A 21,683-nucleotide genomic window follows, 5' to 3' on the forward strand; every position below is an offset into this window, starting at 1 on the left:
ACCAGTATCACATCTGCTTGAAAGTTCTGTAATATTCTAAACACCCTATAACTCACATCTTTTTAATCAACAACTCATGTGGAGTAGATCCCTCATCACTTAGATAAAACATATTTCAAATTTGATGGGCATTATAATATAAACTCCTAAAATACACATTTCAGCAGATTTTTGCATTAAATCTTCTGTAGCATTGCTAAGAATTATATATATATAGAACTAAGTTACTAAAAAAATAGGACACATATTGTAACAAGTATGTAAGTTTTGTACCATATGAAAATTGATATACCTGCTATTTGATTACTGTAAGGTACACATTATGATTACGTAGTCTTGCAGTAAAGCGTTTCTTTACTTTCAGGGTACTTTACTTGCACCTTTTTCCTACTAACGATCATTGTGAAGGACTTTAAAGGATCTCCACTTTCTAGGTAACCAGCTAGCTCGCCATAGTGATGTGAATGCTGTCTCAGACTCCTGAGATTCCTGAGTCAGAAATAAAGAATTTTGTTATTTGCAGCAATAGCAATAGCCAGAGTATCAGCATTTTCTTGTGCTGGTTCCTCCAGCTTCATTTTCCACAGAGCAATGCAACCAAGAGTTTGCATTACAGAAGAACTCTGAACTTGGAGATTCTGAAACCTTTATATATAAATGGGCAGGTATCATGTCTGCCCTCTACTCTGGAGGAAGATACTATCTCTATCTCCTAAGGATGTTTGCTATACAAAAATCTTTTAAAGGTTTTTAAGAACAAAGGGCAGTTAGTATCTCACTCCCAAGATACACAGAAATGCAAGACACTCTTGGAGAATTTTTTACCAACAGTCATTTGCAATATATTTAGTACTTTGTGATAATTTCTGACCCTATAAAATAAATACTGAACTACATATTCACATTAACCTTACTGGGATATATGACCTTTCCTTTCTTTTACAGCTTCAATGTTTTATGTCTAGTGACAATACCTGTGTATGTTTCAAGACTGTGAACCTGTTCTTCAGCTTCTCAAATATACAAAGTATTGATATATAGGTATGTAAAGCCTTTATCAGTTTTTGGCATTTTTGGAGCTGACTTGTTTTTATCTTGCCACTGACTCATTAAAATAGTTCAATGTTTTTAAAGAATACATTTCCAAATAAATTTTTCAATCTTATATATCTCAACCAAAATGCAAACAAACAAACAAAAAGTCAGGATAATAAAACAACGCTTGGCAGAATTAGTACTATATTCACTAAATGTATGTATATTGAAATTTTTTTTTGAAATTCACGTATTCCCATAATTATACAAAACATACACAAAATTATCTTGACTTATGAAAATTATCTTACTTATGAAAATGATGGAGAATATTATTTGTTAAGCAAAATTAAAATTTATATGCAATAAAATGTTTTCTACTGACACATACACACATACACACACAATAGATATTATTATTTAGAATGTTTACATCTCCAGAAAAGAAAAATCCAACCAGTATACCACTATAAGACAAATGTGACCCATCAATACATTACATATATATGCATATATAATACATTACATATAATATACATAGTATTTCATAGTATATATAATATATAGGTTATATATAATATTTCAATATGGATAACTAATTTTTAGTATCTTAGATTCTCATATTGTGATAATACATATGATTATACAGCATATGTTTAATTAAAAACTCCTGCCTTTCATTCTGGTTTTAAAAGTTTTAAAATATATTCATGTTCTTTTAAAATGAAAACAATTGAGAGCAGGTTAGAGAAAGCTGAAGACAAAAGAGGCTAGACAATACTTCTCCAAAAGTAAATAGATCTATCCACTATTCAAGAATGATTCAAACATCCATTATCAGTCAAATAACTGCCAAGCAATTGAAATCCCTCTCATTGCAAGGACCCTAAATGTAGCTTACTGCCTTCCTCTCCCATCTCCTGACTTCTCTGGGTCATCTCATTCACACCTCTCTTTCAAGCCATCTGGGATCCCTGGTACAGCAGAGCTTTAATGCCGAACACCTGGCCTGACAGTATTTGCTGCTCTTTCACCTGCCAGCCCTTTGTTCCTCCCTAAGATTGCATGAGCCCTGCAAGTCCTGTCAGGCGTGCATGCACAGCAGCTTTCCTATGTTCAGTCTCTTCCTCTAGTCCTAAAGTCTGGTAAATCCTTTCATTATTTTGCCTTACCCGTATAGCTGTTCCATCTACTTTGTGATCTCTAGAAGCTAAAAATCCACATGAGGATTAAATCTAGATACATGTGATATCTCTAGAACACCAGAGTGGAAGAGAAGAGAAGCGTAAGTGAAGAAAATCACATAAAAACTCCCTGCTCTTATATAGAATTGTTATAAATCACCTGGGTTTGCACTGAAATTTAAAAATTCAGAAGCTATGGGATTTGAAAATACGTGTAATCAGTACTTAGAGAAATATCAAATAGCTCCTCTGCAAGGCAGATAAGCCCTACTTACTACCCAAGACTTGATTTTTCATTCTTTGTCTAGTACCTCCCAGGATTTGCATCCCACCTCTTGAGCTCCGCCCACACACAAAGCTCCTTTTACACTTCCAAAAATAATTTCTGATCTGACATTCCCAGTGATATTGAGTCTATACCTCAACTTCCATCTGTTTCCCACACTCTATTTCTATAGACTATACAACTAAGAATATGGTACTTGGCTTAGCCGTCATTCTCCTTAATTATTCAGAAGTCTTTCCAAACTTTAGCCTTTTCCAAGTTTCTCCTTTCAGTCAATACAGACAACTTACCCAGTTTAACTCAGACACAATTATACTTCTCAGAGGCTTCTGTGAAAATGATATCATTCACTTCAGTGCTCAATAAAATAAATCTGATTTAAAATTTCAAAACTTGAACAAGTGAGAGCAAGAAGGGACAGGGGGCTCATCTAGTACAGGACAAACTCCAAGATATATAAAAATTCATGGCATTCTTCAAATGTGTAATGAGTAAAGACATAAAAAAAAAAACAGAAAAATATTTGCCATTCTAAGCATAGAAGAAAAAAAAAAAGAAAAATAATAACAACAAAAAATTCTATGAACTTTACTGATTAAAACACAAAGAAACAAATAAGCCAGAATGTCACATAATCTTACGGCAATCCTTTAGTCGAATTAGAATGTTTCCATGGAAAACTGTGGAGAAGCCAACTTTGGGAATGAGGTAAGCAGAGTAATTTTAAATTGTGTTGTTGCAATCATGAAGTTAAGGCTCCTGTTACAGAGGGGCTCAAAACTGATTAGGCAAGGCTTAGTTTTTGATGACTTATACTTGATAAACCAGTTTCAGAGCGATTTTTTTTCCACAGAGTTTGTACAGAGGTCAGGAGAGCACCGACTCAGGTGACTGTGGAGAAATGTTAAACATTGGCTCTTTACTACAGACCTGCTCTCAGGTTCCTGCCTCTTGTCTCTCCTGTTCCATGTTTCACTGCCTGTCAGAAATATAACTAATTTTTATAATAGGGCAGAAAATCAGAATTAATCTACTAGTGACAGAGCTCTGAGACTTCAGATAATGTTTTTAAAAATCAAGAGAGAGACAGACAGAAAACGGATAGTCTAATCTAAGAAATCAGGAAGAGAGAGGAACATTTCCAAATATATGTAATCTCTGTATGTACAGTGGCCTTTGTTGGCTAAAACAGGATGACTATTAGAGGTAAAAGTGACTTATAATTCACTGGAAAATATACTAGGGATAGGGTGTAAAGCAAAATTTACAGCCTCATGTTTGTCCATTATATAAAGTCAACTTAGTTAACTTGAGATTTTAAACTAAGGAAATAAATGAGCCCTCTGAAGAGAACTAAACTTTTGTTAAGACAAGACCATATGTGGAAAGTGGAAGTAGAATGATTCTTGGTTTAAAGGGTAAAGATTGGGGGTGGGGAGCAAAGTAACACAGAATACCAAGGAGCTCTATAACTGTGGAGAAGTCCAGAGGATGGAATGGGGTAATTTAAATGAAGGACAAAGGAAACATAAATATAAGTATACTATAGGTCACCCAGATGACACAGAAAGCTTCACAGAGCAAAAATAGTGTTGAAACAAGATATATAAAGATGTTTCAGTGATGCGGAACCTCTGGGCAGAGACTTCACTGGCGTGTTTCAGGAGTCCTTTTGTCTCTGTTCTGATGGACATTTCTGTCAATTCTTTGGATGAGGCCATGGATGATAGATTGATATATTTTCAGTAAGAAAAAAGTGGACAAGTGTCCCAATAACTGGTTTAACAACTCTCCACTTCTTCAACTGGTCCCTCATTTTTTCTCTCACTACTGATTTTTATCTCCCTATATTTACTCTTCCTTTTCCTTCCCAGACATTCCTAACATTATTTTACACCCATGACTATTTTTCCTCAACAATATTCATGTCTCAGACCTCTGAAAATTGACTACCACCCCTGCCATCCCACCAGAACTATCCCTGTTAATGTCCTTGTGATGCTGTCCTAGTTGTCAAAAACCTATGGACTTGTCTCAGACCTCATCAGTCTCTCTGGTACTTACCTCCTTTGATAAATTCATCCTTGTCACATTCTCACTTCCTTTTTGGTCTTCCTCCTCCAATCCCTTTAAAACACTGGAGTTCCTTGTAGTTCCATTGGCTTCTCACATTCTGCTGCCTCTTAGGGCAATCTCACCTATTTCATGATTTAAACAAATATCTGCAGCAGTCATCTAACTCGGAGTCCCAGACCAAGTATCTTCTCCTGAATGTTCTAAAGGAAACCAGAATTTAACAAAACTAATTCAACAAAACTAATAATTTCCTTCTACTCCTAACCTAATCTTCTCCAGAAGGCATGGGCTTAGAAAACAGAACCAGAAAACACAGTCACCCACACTAGGTTATAGATTCCTTCCAAACCTCATGCCCTTGCCCAGTGATGGGTTGGGATTTAGCTGACTATAGGCTTCACCAGCTGTAGTGTGTGCAGCAACAAGGAAGGCAATTTGAACACAGGTTACTTGTATTCTTCTTTTTTTTAAAAATTAATTAATTAATTTATTTATTTTTAGCTGTGTTGGGTCTTCGTTTCTGTGCGAGGGCTTTCTCTAGCTGCGGCGAGCGGGGGCCACTCTTCATTGCGCTGCGCAGGCCTCTCACTATCGCGGCCTCTCTTGTTGCGGAGCACAGGCTCCAGACACGCAGGCTCAATAGTTGTGGCTCACGGGCCCAGTTGCTCCGCGGCATGTGGGATCTTCCCAGACCAGGGCTCGAACCCGTGTCCCCTGCATTGGCAGGCAGATTCTCAACCACTGCGCCACCAGGGAAGCCCCTACTTGTATTCTTATAAAGGTACCAATAAAATATCACTCCAAAGAAACATAAAAACACACATTTCAAATTCTTAGTGTTCATTTTCTTATTAAATTACTTCCCTTATACTGCATACTCACTTTCATTATGTCATAAAATTCACAAATTTAACTTTCCTCATTACATCATTCTTATCCCAAGGATGGAAAGTTGTGCTCTCTAAAGGACATTAGGAAATTGATTATTTCTATATAAAAAATTACATGTTTAGTCTTTCAAGGAAAGCAATATATCTTAATTTAAAAATAGATGCTCTTAAAAATTATACATTTAATTCTACTTTTTGATATTTGGATGATATATTCATGTATTATTATTGGGGGGGGACCATAAAGTGTTCATCTGCAACTAAACAAAACTTCTTTTTCCCTCTTCTACGCAACCTTTATAAAGTAGGGCAGAGAAGAAGCTGGCTTGCCAGATTCTAAACACATGAAAACCATTGCACCTAAATTTAGAATTTTTTAGAATCTTTTTTCATATTCCAATTTGGCTTTGAGAAAATTTGAATTCTTTAGCTGTACTTTAAAAGTTATTCTTTCTTTTTTTTCTCTTTCTAGGCTTGGGAGCATGGTAACACTGTTTGTTTATATAGCACTTTATGTCATTATATGTGTTAAGTCTGATCCTACAGAGGAAGTGGGCTGGTATAAAGTCAGCCAAGGTATGTTCATTGGATTTGATGCAAAGAGTAGAATGGCAGACTGAGAAGAAGAATTATTTTATCCCATTAATGTATAATGTAGAGGAAATAGTCCCTCCTGCATGTTCTCTTGGCCTCTGGGCTTGGAAGCATAGGTATGAGAAGACTGGGAATAACTTGTTGACCACAGATAAATAGTGATCCTTATTTCCAACATTCCAACCATAGTTTTTCCCACTCAAAAATATGCATGAGCTCAGTTATCTGGAAGGTCTTTCTCCTCTTGTACCATTTAGCTATTGCTGTGTAGCAATTCTTCCTACCCTGCTCACATCCCCCCACCACGCCTAACCAAAGAAAAACCAAAACAAAACCTCTCAGCAGCTTACAACAATAAGCCTATATTTCTCATGAGTCTACAAGTCAGCTGGGTGGTTTTTCTGGTCTTAGCTAGGTCACTCATGCACCTGTGGTTAACTATAGGTCAAGTAAGTAGCTCTGGTGATCTAGGCTGGACAAATTGATTACATGATCAATTGATCACGTGATCAATTTGCTGTAAGCTAGTCTCGGTCACTGATCTTCCAGCAGGCCAGCCCAAGCTTAACGCATAGGCAGGATTCCATGAGCAGACGGGAGGCGGAGGCATAGAACAGGCACACCTTCACTTCTGTTTCATTCTTGGCCCAGGTTTAAGAGATGGAAGATAGACTCCACTTATTGATGGAGGAGCTGCAAAGCCACACTGAAAAGAGATTTATTTCAGGTAATATCATGGCATAACAGCATATCCCAAAGCATAGTGGCTTAAAACAACCAGTTTATGTTTCTCACAGATTCTGTGGTCAGGAATTTAGACAGCATCAGTGGCTCATCTCTACCTCACTACGTCTGGGAAGACTTAAACCTGGGAGTGACTCGGCAGCTGGTCACCAGAATCATCAGAAGGCTCATTCACTCCACATCAAGAACCTGGGCTGAGGTGACTCAAAGACTAGGAGTGCTGAGTAGGGAATCCATGTGTAGCCTCCCCATGTGGCTTGGTTCCTGCAGAGTATGGCAGCCAAAAGGTAGTCAGACTCATTACATGGAAGTTCAGGGCTCCAGGCCAGGGCTCCACAGCAGAAGCTGCATTGCCTTTTATGACACAGCCTTAGAAGTCATACAGCCAACATTTCACCATACTTTATTAGTTCAGGTGATCATAAGCCTGCCCAGACCCAAGGGGAGAAGAATTAGCCTCCATCTCTTGATAGGAAAGTGCCAAGACCTCATTGTAGATGATTATGTGGGACAGGACATATTGTTGCAGTCATCTTAGGAAAATACAATCTGCTCTCATCTGCATTCTAGCCACATCAATTCACATTCCCCCTACATGCAAAATATGCTCATCTCTTTCCTCAAAACCTTCATTATGGCATCAGCTTGTAGTACAGTAGCTCATTATCTAAATTGTGTCCCATTGTGGATGAAGCCACTTGGGTATAATTCCTTGAACTCCCAGAGTACAAACCCTCTAGTTCTAATTCCGAGGATCTGTGATCTAAAGAGTCTCCTCAGCAGGCTACTCTGGAACAATGCCCTTAGGATTCTTAGGAGCCTTAATTTTTAACAGAAAGTCATGCCCTGGACTCCTTAGAAAGATTTTCATTTGTTTGAAAGGGTCTATGAAGTATATCTGTTAATCTTTCTGAGGTTTTAACAGAGGGTTATATCATCAGACCCTTGGCTTTATCCAGACCCTAACAGTTGAAACGGCTATGAGCCTACCTCTACCTCTTGATGGAAGAGTGGCAAGATTGTATTATAGAAGAACATATGATAGAGGAGATATTGTTGGAAAACACAACCTGCCACAATAGTGATACCAGGAGGCCATGAACTGGATGAGATATCAGTGAAATTAACTTACCACACCCCCTCCTATAAAGTTATTCATCCATTTTTGGATAAATATTTGTAGAGTGTCTTCTATGTTTCAAGTATAGTTATGGGCACTAGAAATAAAACAATAAATAAAACAGACAAATATTCTACCCTCATAGTCCTTTACATTCTCACCAGGGGGTCAGACGATAAATAATAAGCATAATACATAGTATATTAGATAGTGATACATACAAAGAAGAAAATAACCAAGCACAGGAAGGGAGATGGAAAGTACACGTGGTGGATTGCCAGTTTAGATAGTATTACTGGGGAAGAGCTCACTGAGACAATAATATTTGAGTAAAGACCCAAAGGAAGTGAGAGAGTGAGCCAGACAGATATTGAGGGAAGAGGACTCCAAGTAGAAGGTGTAGTAGGTGTGAAGTTCCTGAAGCAGTAGTGGGCCTGGCACGTGTTGAAGGAAAAGCAAGAGGAAGTGGTAGAAAGTGAGGTCACAGTGGGAACTTGGGCCATATTATATAGGGACCTATTGGCCTATTGGTCAGTATTAGGCATTGACTGTGAGAGAGAGATAGGAAGCAATTAACGGATTTTTAGCTCATGAATGAAATGAACTAACACCCGTTTTAGCAGAATCACTCTGGCTGCTCTGTTGAGAACAGACTGAAAGAGGCATGGACAGAGTAGGGAAACTGGTTCAGAAGCTATTGAATTAATACAGATAAATGGGCTAAGGTAGTAGCAGTGGTGAGAACTCTGATCCTGCATATATTTTGAGGGTAGGAACAATAGGACCTGATGAGGTGGTGCATGTGGACGCTAAGAAAAAAGTCAAGGATGAAGCCAACATCTTTGGCTTGAAACACTGGGTAGATTTACTGGGAAGATGAAGCTGGGAGTGTGTGAAGAGAGAAGGAAAGCTAGGTGCCTGAATATTCTGCTGAGTTTTAAGGAGGAGCATCTGATTCATATATTGATTCTTCTTTGCAAGATCAAGAGCACCTGTGGGTTGTTTGTTTGTTTAGTGAACAAAGGCATAGATAAATGAGTTGGATCCTGTGAGAAAAGGAGAAAGCTTTCATCACCCAGAACTAACTACCTCAAACAAGACTGCTCAGGAGTCATTCCGGCAGCTCCCATCTTTCCCACAGTGCAAGGTCCCTTTGTGAATGGCCTCCACATTGTTAAAATTTCCCCCTAGGTTCCCATCCTTTTTACCTTGAATATTTTCAGCTTCCAAATAGCTACAGTTCTTAAGATGTCAAAAAGCTTTTTGGGTGAGCATAGCATTGTCATAAATGGGACACTTTGGGGTATAAATGTTGAAAGGGATAACTCCTCTTTAATTGCATTGATTACTATCAGATGCCAGTCAGGCAGTACGTACCCTACCTGCTGACTAACACCAAAGTACACTCATCCCAGACAAAAGCAAAGGTGACAGCCACTGCTGTTGCGTGGTTTACGATCCATTAAAACACACATTTTTCAGTTTTCTACATTTGCTCAAGGTTCTGGTCTGTAGTGCTTTACTGCATTAAGGAGAGAGATAGGACACCAAAGGCAAGAGAAGACAAAAGGAAGAAAAAGAGAGTTCACTATGTACATGAAGTATATGTTTACCTAAAGGTTTCTAAGTGATGTTTTGGTGAAAGTGATTTATCTGTGAGATCCAATTCTATTAATGAGAATTTTCTTCCCTCAAAATTTGCTGCTGCTTACGTCTTTATAAAGGGTTACTCTTGACATGCAGAAAAGACATTAATGCATTCTACCATTTTCTAATGGCAGAAACAGAAGCTTAGAGTGATATATCAATAGTAAGCAGTAGAAGGAAGAAGAATGAAAGCACCATGAAGGTTAAGGACAATGATTGTAAATTCCCAGGTCTCGGGAAGGAGACTGGCACATAGCAGGTGCTCTAGTAAATATTTCCTAAAGAATGGATGGATGGATGGATGGACGGATGGATGGATGGATGGATGGATAGTGGGTGGATAAGTGGATGGATGAATGGAGACGTGAATAAATTGAATAAGGACATTCAAAATCGCAATTATGAAATACAGGCCAAAAATCTTCATTTGGAATGTGGAAGTGACAGAACTATGAATCTTGCTCTCCAGTTCACAATTTCCTCATCTTGTAAGGAGGATGATTGGATATTTAAGGTGATTTCTACGTCTAAAATAAGCTACTTTGATAATAATGATGATTTTTAATTTTTTGAGCTTTGTATTCATCTATGGTTCATCTCTGAACCAGTAATTTGGGAATTTATTTTTAATAATAACAATATTAATGCTAACTTATACATGTATTAATTAGATTTCAAATTTAATAATCCTACAAGGTGAGATTCATTATGTGCCTCATTATACAGATGAGGAAACTGAGGTTTAGATAGGTCAATATTTTGCCCAAGGTCATAGAGGAGGGCATGGTAGAGCTGGGATTCTAAATCAGATCTGTCCAATTCTGGTTCCCATGACTTTAACTGTTGTCTATTATTCTATACAGCTTATTTTGTTTTTTTGTGTGTGTCTAAAGCAGCGGTCCCCAACCTTTTTGGCACCAGGGACCGGTTTCGTGGAAGACAATTTTTCCATTGATGGGTGGGTGGGGGGAATGGTTCAGGTGGTAATGGGAGCGATGGCGAGAGGCAGATGAAGCTTCGCTCGCTCGTTCTCTCACCCGCCGCTCACCTCCTGTGTGGCCAAGTTCCTAAAAGGTTTCCTAATAGGTCCCCAGGGGTTGGGGACCCGTGGTCTAAAGGGCCCATTACTTGAGAATAGGTGTGAATTTGCTTCCTTACAGCGAGGCTGGTCATCAGTGCTGCTGGGCTGGACACAGGATCAGGACTGGGAAATTCCATCCAGCATGAAACGAGACAAGGATAAATATCCTGTGTCAGTGTGTTCAGGAGTCAGCCACAAGGCAAGAGGACAGACAACGGGGCATAAGGAACCAAGAACACAGGACATTTGGAAGGGACTGAGGAGGAGAACAGTTGGAAATCCTGGACAAGTGGGCAGAAATTAGGGAATATATCAGAATAGAAAGGCTCAGAACAACAGCAAGCAGGAGAGCAGAGCACAAAATAGTGTCGGTAGCTGTAGCCCTTAATCACCGAAGCACATCCATCTCTCGCTGAATTTATTTTACCATTGCATACAGTGGGCGCAAATTCTGGATTGCAGGACTAGTCACAGCATGAAGAAGTAGAATTGGCAGCTCTGGGCTAAGGAGACAGGAGATCAGTAGCAGCTGCCGGTGAGCAGCTCCTGACACCTTAGCATGCCGTCTTAGCTCTTTCGAGAGTTTTCGCTATCTGTTCAGTACCTTTTGCAAGGGGAAATTGGCTCGGCAGCCTATATCGTAGCCTCCCAGCTGGAAGAGTGCAATTATGGAATGTTGGAGTCCACCACGGCTGACAGGTTCTTTCTTTTATTCCCCCTGTCAGGAAAAAGTGACTCATAGCAACCATACATTGGTGTTATATATATGACTCTCTCCTCCCTGCTCCTCTGACCCCTCCCCCTGCCACACTTACTCACCACTGACGTAAATCTCCTTTTGTATTTCTACCTTGCAAGTTGCTGGTATTTGCAAGACACTGTGGTAGGTGGAGGGTATGAAAAGATGAATGAGATATTATTCCTGCCTTTGAGGAGTTCACGACCTGTATAAAAGAGAAGTGTATAAACCAATAATCCTAGCTAACAGGTATGCAGTACTGTAATAAGGTATGATTCCTTATAACAGGCAGATGCTATTATATTTATTATATGTATTAACTCATTTAATCCTCCAAACCAGCCTGTGAGGTAGGAGCTGTCTTATCCTCATTTTATAGATGACGTACCTGGGGCATGAAGGTGCTAAATCAATCACTCGAGGTTACTCAACTAAGAAGAGTCAGAACCAGGATTTAAAAACAAACAGTATGGCTACAAAGCCTGCTTTTTAAAGATTATGACATACTGTGTCCTCACAAAGAAAAAGTGACTGAATACAATTATAAGGGCAAGCACTGAGGCATGTAGAAGAGGCAAGATGATCACATGAAAAGTATAGATTTGGGAGTGAGTGGGGTTCTGTCAACTGTCCTATGACTTCGGACACATTCCTCAACTTCTCTGGGTCTCAAGTTATTCATGGAGAGAATTACACCTACCTTCAGGTGTTGTTGAAGAGACAAGAAGACATCAAAAATACTACCGCAGTGTCTGGCACATATTAAGTCCGTAATAAATGAAGCGTGCAATTGTGGTGCCTGTGGTTGCTATTTTATCAGTGTGATGACATAGCTAAGTGCTGTGTGGACAAAAAAGAAATGACCGATTCTGACTGAGTAAACAGGAAGGTATAGAAAGAAAGGTACTGTAAGACTCCCCAAGGCAGGTGGCATTTGAACTGCATCTAGAAGGATCCGCAGAAATTTTCTAGGCAGATAAAGGGAAGAAAACCATTCTAATTAGAGGGAACAACATGCGCATACATGTCTGGGGAATGTCAAGTTTTTTGATGTGGATAATTTGTAGGGGGGTGTGTGTGTTGGGAAAGAGTGGCAGAAGATGATACTATAATGATTCAGAGGAGACAAATCATGAAGGGCCCTGCCAATCATTGAATTTAGCCCTGAAGCCATAACATACTAAAGGTTTGGGAATTCCCTGGTGGTCTAGTGGTTAGGATTCGTGCTTTCACTGTCATGGCCAGGGATCAAAAAAAAAACAAAAAACTAAAGGTTTTATGGTAACTCAGCAATTTTCTGGATCCTTCTAAGCTAGTGTTTTAATAGAGTACTGTCCTTTCTTCCTTCTAAATAGTTTAAAACACATGAACACTGCTCCAGAACCCAGACATACAGTGTTCTACAACTGGCCCAACTTAGTTCCATTTTACCCTAGAGTTAACATGCTTTCCCCTTGTCTGTCTACAGCTCATGAGCACATCAACTAGGGTAAGGGGGGTGGGATGATGAAGAATAAATGTGGCAGAAATATTCCCTTTAACTACTTGTTGGAACTGCTGCCCTTACTGACCACCTACTTTTGACCCAAACATAAACTGTCAAAACCTCATTGCTCGCAAATTGGATAAGAACCCAGTTTTTGGTTGTTGTTAAAATTAACTCTTTCTGAGAAAGGTGAGTAACCTATATATAGAGGACTAGACTCTTGTTTGTACAACCACTTGACATCACTTGATATCTATAGTTCCAGGATTAAAACAAAACAAAACAAAGGCATACCAAAAAATAAATACTTCCCCAATAAGATATTAGTTTTTGAAACAGTTACTGAGTAAAATAAGCATATGAGTTTTTTTGAAGAATGAAAGGGAAAAACAAAATGCTATTGTTTCCTTTGGGCTTTAGCCAGAGGGATCATTTCAGTTGCAGTGACCTTGAAGCCATGCCTAAAAACCAAGGAGGAAAACTCCATCTGCTCTCCTTAAGAAGGCAGTATTGTCAAGACTGCTAGTGGACAACTGTTTGACTTTCAGCAGTTATTGCTCCTGTAACTGATTCTTATTTTATCACCTTTCTTTACTCACATGGCCCTGGAATACATGGAACGATTACATAATAAATAGTTGCACAACTTACTACAACTGCTAATTTACCATTCTGTCAGACATCTCACTGTAGTTGTTTTAATGAAATACCAGATAATCTTAATCTGGATTACACAAAGGAATGCCTAACCTTTTGAGTAAATGGGGTTTTACTGTACTATTCCTCAGTGAAGAAAGTTATTACATACTGTCTGTCACTTGTGCTTCCTTTTCTTGGGTTTGCAGACTACAAGATTAGTCTTTTCTTAGAAGTTCATCAGACTAACTTCTTAATCATTTTTATTGCCCATCTCATTTCAGATGTGTTTAATCCCATTTTCCTGCATTGATAAACACCAAATTGTTTTCATATTTGAATATTATTCTCATCAGAACGTTATAGAGAAACAGTGTTTTCCTCTCATTATGAAGTGAATATTTAATGTAGCTAGTCCTCAAATACTGTATTAGTTTTTAACTCCATTACATTATAACCAAAGTCAAATATTCTGTAAACAAATGTTAAATTCTTTCTGAACATCATGGATGCCTTGCTTTTCCTTCCATAGAATGACTCTTTTAAAAAATGTTTATACCAATTGTATTCACCTGATTTTTTTAAGTAAAAGGTCATTTTGCTCACAGACACTCTTTCGAAATCATTTATCCATTTTGTCATTATGCATGCTAATAGTACCCTTCAATTTAGTATCATCTGCAAATTTTGTTAACATTGTTTACTCCCATTTCCAGGTGATTAATGTAGATATTAAACATGACTATACCTAACATCAATCCCTTCATGACTTGGTTGAATATTTCTTTGGTATAAAATGGCATTATTCATCATTACTCCTCATTTGTAGTTCTACCCATTTTCTTTTCTGGTGGCATGAGAATGTTCAATGCAACTTAATTTTAACTTTTAAGAGAATATCTAAGATTACGAAAATCAAATATGTTCTTCCTGCCGCATTTCTCACATTCATTAATAATAATCCTGTAAAAATTATAGACAACTTCATTGACCTGTAAAATTAATCTATAAATCCAAGTTATATTTGAAACATGATGCATTCATCCTGGAGGGGTTTAAAGGTCTATGAAGTTTTTCTAGGGCTTTATAATATTGCTGGTCTTCTTAAAGTCAGTCTAGGAAGCACCATTTGTATTTCATTTTCAAGTATTAATTCCTAGGCAACTTAAGGCATACTTGTGTTTTTGGTTATATGAATATGAACATACCTCAGTAGAATTCAGTTGACTTTCCACTCCATTCTAATTTTACTTGCCTTCTCATTTGAATGATTGTGAGAAATATCTCTTCCAGTTGAGGCAGATGGAAAGAGGGATGTGTATATTAGTTACTTTCAGTACATTTTTCCATAATAGAACGCATATTCATACAGTAAATACTAGTATAGCCTTTTTTTTAATTTGGCCTCCATTTTTATTTGTTATGCATTGAATGGTAATTGATTAGTGTTTTTATTTTCTATATCTCCTGCAGTTCAGAGATTAAAATCAGCTAATCATAGGCCACATAAAAATGATAATTTAAATGGAAATGTCGGGGCTTCCCTGGTGGCGCAGTGGTTGAGAGTCTGCCTGCCAATGCAGGGGACATGGGTTCGGGCCCTGGTCTGGGAGGATCCCACATGCCACGGAGCGACTGGGCCTGTGAGCCACAACTGCTGAGCCTGCGCGTCTGGAGCCTGTGCTCCGCAACGGGAGAGGCTGCGATAGTGGGATGCCCTCGCACCGTGATGAGGGGTGGCCCCCGGTCGCCGCAGGTGGAGAAGGCCCTCACACAGAAGCGAAGACCCAACACAGCCAAAAATAAATAAATAAATAAATAAATATAAAATTTAAAAAAAGCAAGGAACCTGATATCCTTTAAAAAAAAAAAAAATGGAAATGTCTCCTACATGGCTTCCAAAAAGTTCCTAACACATAACTTGAATCACCTGATTATGAAGTAATTCCCATAACAACGAAATGTATTTTATCTAACCAAATACTCTCATTTCCTCAGAAGTTTATATCATTACACATGAAGAAGTTTGGCACTGCAGTAGTTATTTTCCTGTGTCCCACTCCCTCTCCCCAAGCAGATTAGGCAAATTAACCATGCTAATTTCACTCTTTTTAGGGATGGGAAAGACTAAGGCCTTGTGGACCAATGAGAGAGTAGGAGAGACTTGTTAGGGGTTCTGGGAGAGGATTCCCTTCTCAGGAATTCAGTATCTTCTCTCTTCACTCCCTGACGTCTCCTCAACACCCCCTGAACATCCCCCATCCCAAGGCATGTGAATAGGCACAAAACCCAGATTACCGCTGGCAGCAAACTTGCCACAATGGGAGAACCTGTGAACGGAATCTGAATGTGGGCAGCCAAGCAGACAGAAAGAAGCTGGTCCACATAACCTCACTGAACCACTGGAAAAACCTGGGATCTACTCCAAAGAACAGCAAAGCTAGCTCTGGGCTTGCTCACTTACAAACACACAAATGCCCTTTCTCTATATGTCTATCCCAAGAGGATTTCTGTTATACAGAGCCAAAAACTCCCAATTAGACATTAAGAATACTCTTTGTAAGCTTAAATTAAGGAAGTATGAACATTTTGTATAGAATCTGGTATCTAGATCCTTGTTCAGCCTAGACATGAAAATTAGACTTTTCAGTATTTTCTTTTTGCCATCTGCATTTTTATTGTACTGTGTGACTTTCTGAAGACATATGTTTTGGGTTCAGGATTTTTAGCAATTTTTCTAGATACTCAGTTAAATATATTTATATTACATGACCACCCTGGCCAAAGAGCTACCTACCTAAGGTGGTCTCCCTTACAATGCTGGAGAAATATGTTTGAAAGAGACATATGGATTATTGAAAATTCCTAATGGTGTCTTCACCAGTAGACACATTTATGTGGTTGAGAAATAAAAAATCTTGAGGCAAAGATTGTTAATGTTCATTATTAAATTTTCACTTGTGTTTTTTACTACAATTTGTATTCATCCACTTTGCTTTTGTGTTGTTGTTGATCACTGAGTATGTTTTATTAATTATTATTTTACATTATCTCTGCTGGGTTTTCTTCTCCCTGTAAACAGGACATCACTAGGTCTGTAAAAGCGCCATTATCAAGCCTACTTATAATGACTGTCCTTTGACACACCTGGCCTTCATCTCTTTATGCTTTCAATAGACTCTACTGCCTTGAGCATGCATCAGAATCACCTGGAGGGCTTGTTGGAACACTGGCTGCAGGGCGCCACCCCGCACAGTTTCTGAGTGATAGGTTTGGAGCAAGCGGGGCTGAGAATTCACATTTCCTAACAGGTTCCCAGGTGATGCTGATACTGATGATCTGGGACCTCACTTTGAGACTCAGGGCTCTACCAGCACGCCTCATGCCTCGTGCTATTTGCCAGTTTTCACAGCTAGAGCCACTTAACTCACAAGTGTTGTTTCTGCCCCCACGCAGGTAGGAAGGAATACAGGCTTTTCATTGGTTCAGTGAGAAGTAACTTTACGGCAGATTTCACGTGAGTAGCAGAGTTGAGCCTTTGCTGAGTTTTCCAGCTCCCGTATTTTACCCCTTACTGGATTCCTTGCTGGACGTGCTATTTCCTCTGGGACTAGGACACTTTGGCTTCCCTTGCTCAGTTCCTCCTGGAAGCTGAAGATGAGCAGGTAAGTTCACTTCTCATTTCTGGGAATCGACCTGGTTGTCTTCTGGACGTTTGTGGCCCTATGCTCACCTTCAAGGCGTTGGTTTGCCTGCCGTGATTTCTTTCGTTGCTTGTTGTTAAGACTTTAAAGTTTGCCTTTTCTGTGCCAGTGAGTCTAGTGTCCTGGGTCTGGCATTACCGGGTCTGACTTCAAATACCCCAAGCTACCTCCTTCTCTGCTTTTCAAACATAGATTATTTATTCAGTTGAATAACATTGTTGCTATTTCTATGACTGCTGTCGGTTCTTTCCCTCTCCTGATTTCTATATGTGTTTCCAGACCCATCAACCCCTGGCTGTATCTCCCTCACGCTCTGAGACTCAGTGCTGGCTTGCTCTTTTTCCTCTGCGAATGATTACTTTTCTGGTAAAACCATGTACCTTGTCTGGAAGGTTCTAATGCCACCTACATGCATGACTTAGATCCAAGTAAGTCAACTATATTTTTTCCTTTTTAAATTTGTATCAAGGAGGTCTATGGGCTTGCTCTACAAAGTGTCGTCTGGGGATGAGTGGCTTTCAGCATGTTAGGGGAGCTTTTAGAAACACAGAGCCTCAAGCCCCATCTCAGATGTACTGAGTTAGAATCCACGTTGTAACAAGAGCCCCAGGTGATTTTCATGCACATTGTAAAGAACTGATGTATGGTGTAGCACTTACAGGATGAACTGCTCCCACCTGAGACTAATTGTGACTCAACCTTACCAATCACTACTTTTTCCAACTTCCTTATAGCCACCAATGTAATTTTACAAACCTGTGTTGGGTGAGTTTCCCGCTGACGATGTGAAGTATGACTCACAACCCGTGATTCTGCAGGAACCCAGAGTCTCTCTGTGTACATCTTACATTTGTTGTTTCTTGGTATATCTTTGCACAAGGCCTTTTCAACTATGTCAACATACCAGAGGAATATGTCTTCACAGTTTTGGCCATGATCTGATGTGGGCTTGGATGACAGGCAGTCTGAGGGTCCAGGGTGGATGAGTACTACTCAAGTTCAACAATAGATTTTAGGTGCTTAATATAATGCTGGCCCCCAGGAGATGACCATCCAAACATCTCTCATCAGCATTTATTATGGAGAAGGTGTTGAAAGTAGATGCGGCTGAGTGAACTAACTCCACCCCAGAGCTTCTATGGTGGGTGGGGCCAGCAGTACTGGTCTGGACAGGGACCAGTGAATGGCCTTGTTTCCAGAAACCCATTGCTGAAGGAGGGGACTCCAGCCAGTGACTGAGTCCACAAGTCAGGTTCAACCGTTGCAGGGAGGGGACTAATTAGACATATACAGAGCATCAGAGCCTCAGTCAAGACTGCCTACATTCAGGACAGGGCTATAGCCCCAAAAGAACGAAACCAGCACATTAACCTGGAGACCCAGGTGGACAGACCCTTATTCATAAGCATTGCCATAGAAAGAACATGGGTCACACATGGGTTTGTGTAACCTTGAGTAACTTTATCCTCAGATGGTCTTCCTAGGCAAATAAAAATGCATGTCCAGGGTCTAATAGAGGACTCAAATAGTAGATGTTTAATTAAATGGTAGTTACTATTATGTTTATTATAGAGGGCATCACATGCTTATGTGAGCCTATGGACCTCAGGGCTGCTCCAGGTTCTCTGAATTCTGACCCAATTAGTAGGAGGGTTGGGTAGCCAGTGTAGTACCTTGTTCAGGATCTGAGCAGAAGGAAACATGCATGTTCAAAGTACAAGTGCCTAAAAAAAAAAAAATACAAGTGCCTAGCTAGTATTGGAGGACTATTTTTTTTTTCTTTCCTCTTTTGTTCTCTTGTGATTTGATGAATGTATTTAGTGTGTTTGGATTCCTTTTCCTTTTTTGTGTGTATATCTATTATAGATTTTTGGTTTGTGATTACCATGAGGTTTTGGTACAGCACACTCTCTCTCTCTATATATATATGTATACACACACACACACACACACACACACGATTGTTTTGAGTTGCTGATCTCTTAATTTCAAATGCATTTAAAATATCCTGCATTTGTATTCTCCTCCTCTCATGATTACTGGTTTTGATATATTGGTGTGTGGATGATTTCCTACCTTTACTGAATGTTTGCTTTTACCAGTAAGCTTTCCCATTTCGTAATTTGTCTTGCTGTGGTTTCTTCTTTGTGTTTTTGGATGTAGAATATCTTTTTGGTAGGTTCCAGTCCTTTTTACTGATGGTTGTTCAGTTAGTTGTGATTTTGGTGTGCTCGTGAGAGGAGGTGAGCTCAGATTCCTTCTACTTTGCCGTCTTGTACCTCCCCTCAAACTTTTCAATCAGTATATATTCTGTACCACAAATGCTTAGTAAGGGGAGGTTTTGTAAGTGCTAGTAAGTGCAGAGTCAAGATTCATGTCCAGGTGCTCTGGCTCCAGAGCCTGTGCTTGGAACCACTACACTGCACTGCCTCCCAGCAGAATGAGGGAGGATGCTTCAGGAATTTGGACAAATGTGCTCAAGACGGAAGAGGGCCAAAAGCAGGTTGTGTCTGAAAAAATGAGAGTAAAGAGTTTCAGAAGAAATGGAGTCATCATCGATGTGAAACATAGCAGAAAAACCAAATGTAAAAAGAAACAAAAATTAACCTTTAATATGAATTGAATTTTACTTATATACTTTGAAAAGCCAGGTACTCTAGTATTTGCTGAAGTAGCCATCTTGGGTAGCGACTTAAATTAAAAGTGAGGAGAGGGGGGAAGCAAAAGTATCACATACTTAATTTCTGAGGTAACTAAAACTGTTATTATTATTTTCCCTACATCATAACACCAGTGTGGAATCTTCTTCATCCCTAAATCTTCTCTATGTGTTCTCCAAAATAATATGTTCTCTTGGAGCCTTCGTATATTTCTCAGTATCTATATATATGTCTGTGCTGTAACAATATACATGTTGGAAGGAATCTATCATTTTATCCTGAATTGGAATCCAAATTTCCCTCAACAAAATGTTCCAGCCAAACTTTTCTTTATACAAATGTGTTTGGCCTTATTAAGGAAGGTTCTTAGCTAACCATGTATTTGTTATTTTATATACAGTCAAAGAGTTGTGCTATGCAATCACATCACTCTGACATCTAAGCAGTAAGCAGGTGGTGATGAGGCATTCAGGACAACCACATACCCAGAATTCTACAGAAAGAAAACCAAGAAGATTACTCTGAGATAGAGAATAAATAATGGAAATAACCAGTGTCTAAAGTAGTTTTGCTGACCTCAGTTGGAATTCTGTTCTGCTGCTTGTGATCTTGGAAATTGCCTTAACCTACCTGGGATTCAGGTTTCTCTTCAATAAAATGAGGGAAATAATACTTACTTTGCAATATTGTTGTTATATTCAGCCACACAATACAGAGCCTGACACATAGTGTGTGTTTAGTAAATGGTAGTCATTATTATTGTACATGTTATTGCTCTTACCCTACCATAACTCTTAAGATTAGGGAAAGTTTTCTCATGACATATAAAAACACAGTTTAAAGTAAGAAACCAAATAAAGTGGTTTCATCAATACTACTGCATTAAAATAAGAAAGAAAAAGAAGTGGGAAAGTGGCTACTTCTCTGAAGAGAAACTGAAAGGTATACCTCCTCACCCTATAAAGACATGACACGCTGAAATATTGACAGGGATCAGGCAGACAATATAAATGATGAAAGCACTTAATCACGTGTATGTGATGTGTATCCAGGTTCTAGGCTGGTTTGCCTTCAGCTATCTATGCCTTCCTTTCCTTGCTCTGCTCTGTATCCTAGAAGGGTTCACCCCTGAAGGATGTGTCCCGCAGGCTCCCAGTCAGCTGGCTTCCTGCAGGGTGAAGTTACAGTAGGAGACCAGAGGGCGTGGTAAAGAGGGAAGCCAAGTTATTCCTGTCCTCCTCTTTCTCTACCTCTAAGAGCCTCTCCAGCAGAGGCTGCGTCTCCTGTGGATTCCAGTACCTGGAGTAGCCACGGCCCCTGGGCTCCTACAACACCATCTCCTTTTTCTCTTCAGCAAAGTGTTCTTGCTGTGTCAATCTCTGGTTTATTTCACAGTCCCTGTGATTCCCTCTTCTCCTCCATCACCTGTGTCACTAGTTCCCTGTCTTATAGTTTTGGTTTCTGTATTCCTGGTTAGACTCTGACTGATGGAGTCTGTAAGCTGAAACGCAAGAACAGCTGTCAAGAGTCCAGGAATGGAATGGTGGGAGCCTTCTGGTCACCTGCTCCTCACCTGTGGTCAATTGGCACACTGTAGGAACTCAGACACAGCGTGGTCAAATTCTCCGAACTTTCAAAAGAAGCTGAACATTCAGATTTTTATGTACAATCTGCTGTTTAGAAAACATTGGCAGTTAATTCCGTGTTTGTAAGGACTGCAGGCCAAATTAAACATCTCTGCAGACCCCATATAACGTGAAGGTTAGACATGTATAACTTCCACTTACTACGTATGTAATAG

General features: G+C 39.3%; 1 protein-coding gene across 2 annotated transcripts in view; it reads left to right on the forward strand.

Annotated features, from left to right (window-relative positions):
* Window positions 1-21,683, forward strand: part of LOC309661337 (uncharacterized protein) — a 312,926-nt gene that overhangs the window by 54,023 nt on the left and 237,220 nt on the right. The window contains exon 1 of one of the 2 annotated variants that reach the window (XM_082463076.1): window positions 1,049-17,183. The exons of the other annotated variant lie outside the window; for it this stretch is intronic. Coding sequence (XP_082319202.1) covers window positions 17,176-17,183 — 8 coding nt within the window. The 5' untranslated portion in view covers window positions 1,049-17,175. Of the gene's footprint in view, window positions 1-1,048; window positions 17,184-21,683 lie in introns of those variants that run through there. 2 annotated transcript variants of the gene reach the window in all.

The sequence above is a fragment of the Balaenoptera physalus genome, assembly GCF_965194825.1.
Source record: "Balaenoptera physalus genome assembly, chromosome: 5".
In the NCBI taxonomy this organism is placed as follows: Eukaryota; Metazoa; Chordata; class Mammalia; order Artiodactyla; family Balaenopteridae; genus Balaenoptera; species Balaenoptera physalus.